At 50.4% G+C, this 4,201-nt stretch overlaps 1 protein-coding gene across 3 annotated transcripts; it reads right to left on the bottom strand.

The window, feature by feature from the left end:
- Positions 1-768: 768 nt before the first annotated feature.
- LOC4336754 (ferric reduction oxidase 2-like) lies at positions 769-3,735 on the bottom strand. 3 transcript variants are annotated; one of them, XM_066309707.1, is made up of 6 exons: positions 3,471-3,735; positions 3,206-3,269; positions 2,904-3,086; positions 2,537-2,771; positions 2,126-2,453; positions 769-2,048 (listed from the first exon to the last, which is right to left on the bottom strand). In XM_066309707.1, exons 1-6 carry the CDS (start codon positions 3,655-3,657, stop codon positions 1,042-1,044), a joined length of 2,004 nt encoding a protein of 667 aa, XP_066165804.1. In that variant the 5' UTR covers positions 3,658-3,735; the 3' UTR covers positions 769-1,041. The 3 variants fall into 3 exon arrangements, with proteins under 3 accessions (XP_066165804.1, XP_066165805.1, XP_015634063.2); XM_066309708.1 differs by lacking the exon at positions 3,471-3,735 and having other exon boundaries at positions 3,206-3,348; XM_015778577.3 differs by lacking the exons at positions 3,206-3,269; positions 3,471-3,735 and having other exon boundaries at positions 2,537-2,928.
- Positions 3,736-4,201: the final 466 nt, after the last annotated feature.

Raw genomic sequence — 4,201 nt, forward strand, 5'->3', positions numbered from 1 at the left:
AGGTGTTATACTATTTTTGTAAGCCTTATTAGGCTGCAAAAGCTGTTTGGGTTGATTCGAGATGACTTATTTATTAAGAGTCATTCTCTTAGCATGTTATATGCTTAATTTGGTTACGATGAGGGTTATAGCTTAGGCTATTAGACTCGTTGATTACCATGATTTTTATCATGTTTGGTGGATCATTTTAAGAGTTTCTTACTCGTAGTCCTATCAAATGTGTTTATTTTTGGACCTTTTGAGTGTTTATCACTCGGCCCTTTTCGTATTTTTTATCCTTGATACGTTCAAGTTGAGAAACAGTCGGCTGGGTATTTTACTAAGTACCATGCATGCTTCGCTATAAAACCACTCGGTTCTTGACTACATGTTTAGTTTTTCAACTAATCACATAGTCAGGGGCTACACCTAATTAGGTGCATCTACTCGATGCACCATGTTTTATTTTCGCCCTTCGCAGTCTTTGATTTTAGCACTCGGCAAGCTAGAGCAAGTTGAATTGAAGCACTCGGATTACTGTTTTTTGTTTCGAGAAGGCTATTTTGTCAACTGCGAAGGTCTCGGGGGCTACTGTGGAGATTATGGATACCCCATATCTACATGACAGTTATAATTTAGTCGGATATACGGTACCAAATATAGATAGAATATCTTTACGAGGACTCGGGTTAGTTTCTAACTTGTATGTCAAGGAAATACCCGAAATCTTAGTCGGTTACGATTGTATTTTATCTGTGATTCCATATTTTGTTAAGATATGGACTGTACTTTGTAAAGCGGACTCCTTCCCCTATATAAGGAGGTTCCGTGTGCCTCTCGGGGCACGGTTCTTTTTTCCCAGTTTATACAATCAATAACACACTCGGCGGAATCATCCCCGGACAGGAGTAGGGTATTACTTCTTGAATAAGAAGGCCTGAACCTGTATAAAATTCCTTGTCTCCAAACCCATCCACTTTCCAAGCTTGATAGCCACCTCTTTTATTATTGCCGAAATCTTGTTTCGACAAGCAACATCGTTGCACAGACAAATTTCGCATTTCACGCACTCTTCAAAGGTAACAGAACCAATTCGACCCAAAAGGAGAACAAGATTGAACGGTGCATCGTACTTCTGAGATCGGGACGACGGCCTACCTCTGCGTCCCCACGACGCGGCTTGTCGAGCCACGTTGCCGGCGACGACGCTGGCGTCGCCACGTTCTCGACCTGCTTCGCCTCCTCGGCCCTCCTCCGCTTGTTCCACAGGACGGCCGCGCTCGCCGCCACGGCGATGCCGACGCAGAGGAGCAGCAGGTTTAGCAACGTCCTTGCCGCCCACGGGTACACGCGGTTGCTGTTGCCGTCGACGGGGTATATGTACAGGCGCTGCACCGCGCCGACGAGCAAGAGGAAGATGAAGAATGAGGAGGAGACGACGGCGGCGAGCCAGAGCCAGCCGTTGTGGCCGAGCACCGGGGCGATGGGCGCGTGCGACGGCGACGGCTTGAACAAGACCTCCTCTGCGGGCACCTTGTGCGCGATTGCGACGACATCGCCCGCGGAGGGCACGCTTTCTCGCGTCACGAAGGCCTCGATGCGCAGTTCGAGGCGGGAGATGTCGGAGAACCCACCGGAGGCAGGGACGATGAGGTCCAGCATGGCCAGGTCAGCCGACGTCTTGAACACGGCGATGAGGAGAAGGCTCGGCGTCGCGGCTTCTGCCGCCGTGCCGCTCCGGTGAACGAGCTCGCGTATGACGGAGATGAACGGCGTGATGCCGCCGCCGCCACTGATCATCACCAACGAGTCGTACTGAAGGAAGCTTGCTGGTGTGGCCTGGCTGTAAGGCCCCTCGACCGAGACGTCGAGGTGCCCGGGCTGCGACGGCGGCAGGGACGAGATCGTCTCGTACAGCTTCTCCGTCCATCTTCCTGCTCTCTTGACGACGACGCTTAACCTGTCAGGCTCAAGGCTGCTGCTCGACGTCACCGTGAATGGGTGCCATTGGAGCCGCGAAACGCATGGGACGTTGATGAACACCGTACTCATCGGACTGTGCGTCAAATCTGCAAGTGATCACGACATCAAGTGTCAGAACATGCTTACTTGCACCGTGAACGTGTCGGATATATGTGACACCTACGGGGGCTTTTGCAGAAGTTGAGCTCGACGGCGTCGCACGCTAGGAGGCGGGCGGAGACGAGTCGGACGCGGACGCGGGACTGCAGGAACCGGAGGTAGCGGTCGACCATGAAGAGGAACACGCCAGGCAGGATGGAGCAGAAGAAGGCGACGCCGACGTGGAGCGCGAAGAGCACGAGGAAGAGGGCGTAGAGGTGGTGCGCGTAGAAGAAGAGCTCGAACATCTGGCGCCGGACGCGCGGCAGCGCCGTCACCCACATCACCAGCCCGCTGAGCAGCGCGAGCTCCCCGGGGACGTTTGCAACTTTCGTTCTTGTCCATTTCAGCATCTGGAATCACATAATTGGCCGTTTATTAAGTCCCGACATTGGACATGTCTAGGACGATAGAAGAAATCGTTAGTTTGTATTACCTCGTGGATTTGATCAGTCGATGCCCAGAAGACGATGTAGCAGAGTCCATGAGCTGTGAAGAAGAGCATAACGAGATTGCCCAGCCAGACATGGTACTTGATGCTGGCTTCCGACGTGAGGCCAATGAGCGGCAACAGGGACGAGCCGCGTGCGACTGGAAAGAACAGGAACGCGCAGCAGAAGCTCCCAACGTGGCCAAGCCGCAGCGCTGCTCTGTCCAGCTTCGCCTGCCACCTAAGAACATTTCGCATACTTACAAAAGTTAGCACACAAGTAAATTACAGATCATAGATGAAACATATACGAGTATTATTTTGCTTTTTTTTTTGGACGGAGTTAATGCATGGTTATCGTGAGTTGGTCGACATTTTCTCGACAGGCTTGACATGGATCTTGGAGAAGTCGAGGTTGATGAAGGCGGAGTAGGACCAGACCAGGAGTGCCAGGAACAAGAGAAAGAAGGCGAGTTCTATGCCTGTCACAATTCCCAGTGGACCTCTCACCAGCACAGGTCTCCTCCAGGCCGCCATTCTCGTACAGAATACTCCTCTGCAGGAACAAAATCAAGAGAGGAACACGCAGAAAATTTGCATTAGTACTAGTACATTTGATGCGGAATGTCTGATGAGATTGATCTCCTCTCCCAGTTTAGCCAGAACTGACCGTACCTCTGACTTTGGACCCCAGTACTGTCGCCGCTCCTCTTCAGCAAGTGCAGGTAAATGCACGCAACTACACTGACAAACAGTATTGGCAAAGTCAGTGTAGTTCACGATTCAGACATGCACAGGTATTGGGAACACGTAGATCACGATTCTCGTCCCTGCAAATCCCGAAACGAAGAACACGAAGAGATGATCACGGCGGCAATGCAGATATGCAGTGGAATGGATATACAGCTGAGCTGATAGTACAAGAGATGGGGAAAAAAACCTTGTTTGCCAAAGTAGGTGGAATTTGTGTGGGAGGCGAGCGTCGGCGCCCACGTCGAGCTGAATGTCCTGGTCGGCAACATGACCCACATCATGAGCCACCCAACGAACACGGCGGCGGCCAGGAGAAGCATGGCGCTCCTGGTCGCCGGCGCGCCATTCCTGTCTCGGCCATGCCTAGTGTCCATCGCGTCGATACCCTGCGCTTAACCTGTTAATTAACCGCTGTATCTGGTCAGGATTAGATTGTCACTCACTGGGACACAAGTCACACAAGTAAGGACGTGTGTTGTGCTTATATAGGAAGAACGGACGGAGAGAGTGAGCTGCACTTTTAATGCGAAATGATACCGAGGAGATATCCCTTGCTGTAATGCTGTCATTTGCCATATTTATGAGGTAAGATTTGGTTGTGGAGATGGCAATAATAACTCTTTCGATTCATCAATTGGCATGGACTGACGGGGGTAAAGGGTGTACAGTGTACTAACACACTGGGAAATATTTAACCGAGTGCTGCATGAATATTTTTGGAGGGGCATGAAAAATGCATTTCCGTCGTTTATCTCTGTACGGATATACAGGTTGGATTTCTATCTTTTAACTCGTGAAAAAGAAATCTGCATACTAGAGAAATACTAATTCGATAGGCATAAGATATATGTTTTCATTACACAGTGTCGTTGTTCTAGGCTGTGTGTTTAGATCTAGGGGTGAAAATTTTTACCGCGT

The sequence above is a fragment of the Oryza sativa genome, chromosome 4 (assembly GCF_034140825.1).
Source record: "Oryza sativa Japonica Group chromosome 4, ASM3414082v1".
NCBI lineage: Eukaryota > Viridiplantae > Streptophyta > Magnoliopsida > Poales > Poaceae > Oryza > Oryza sativa.

What these genes read in the sequence shown, in the direction of transcription:
- LOC4336754 (XM_066309707.1), bottom strand. Translation starts at nt 3,657, where the DNA reads ATGGACACTAGGCATGGCCGAGACAGGAATGGCGCGCCGGCGACCAGG. An exon ending in CACCTACTTTGGCAAACAAG is followed by an intron (nt 3,270 to 3,470) that starts GTTTTTTTCCCC and finishes TTGTCAGTGTAG; the next exon opens with TTGCGTGCATTTACCTGCAC. An exon ending in ACTGGGGTCCAAAGTCAGAG is followed by an intron (nt 3,087 to 3,205) that starts GTACGGTCAGTT and finishes TTGTTCCTGCAG; the next exon opens with AGGAGTATTCTGTACGAGAA.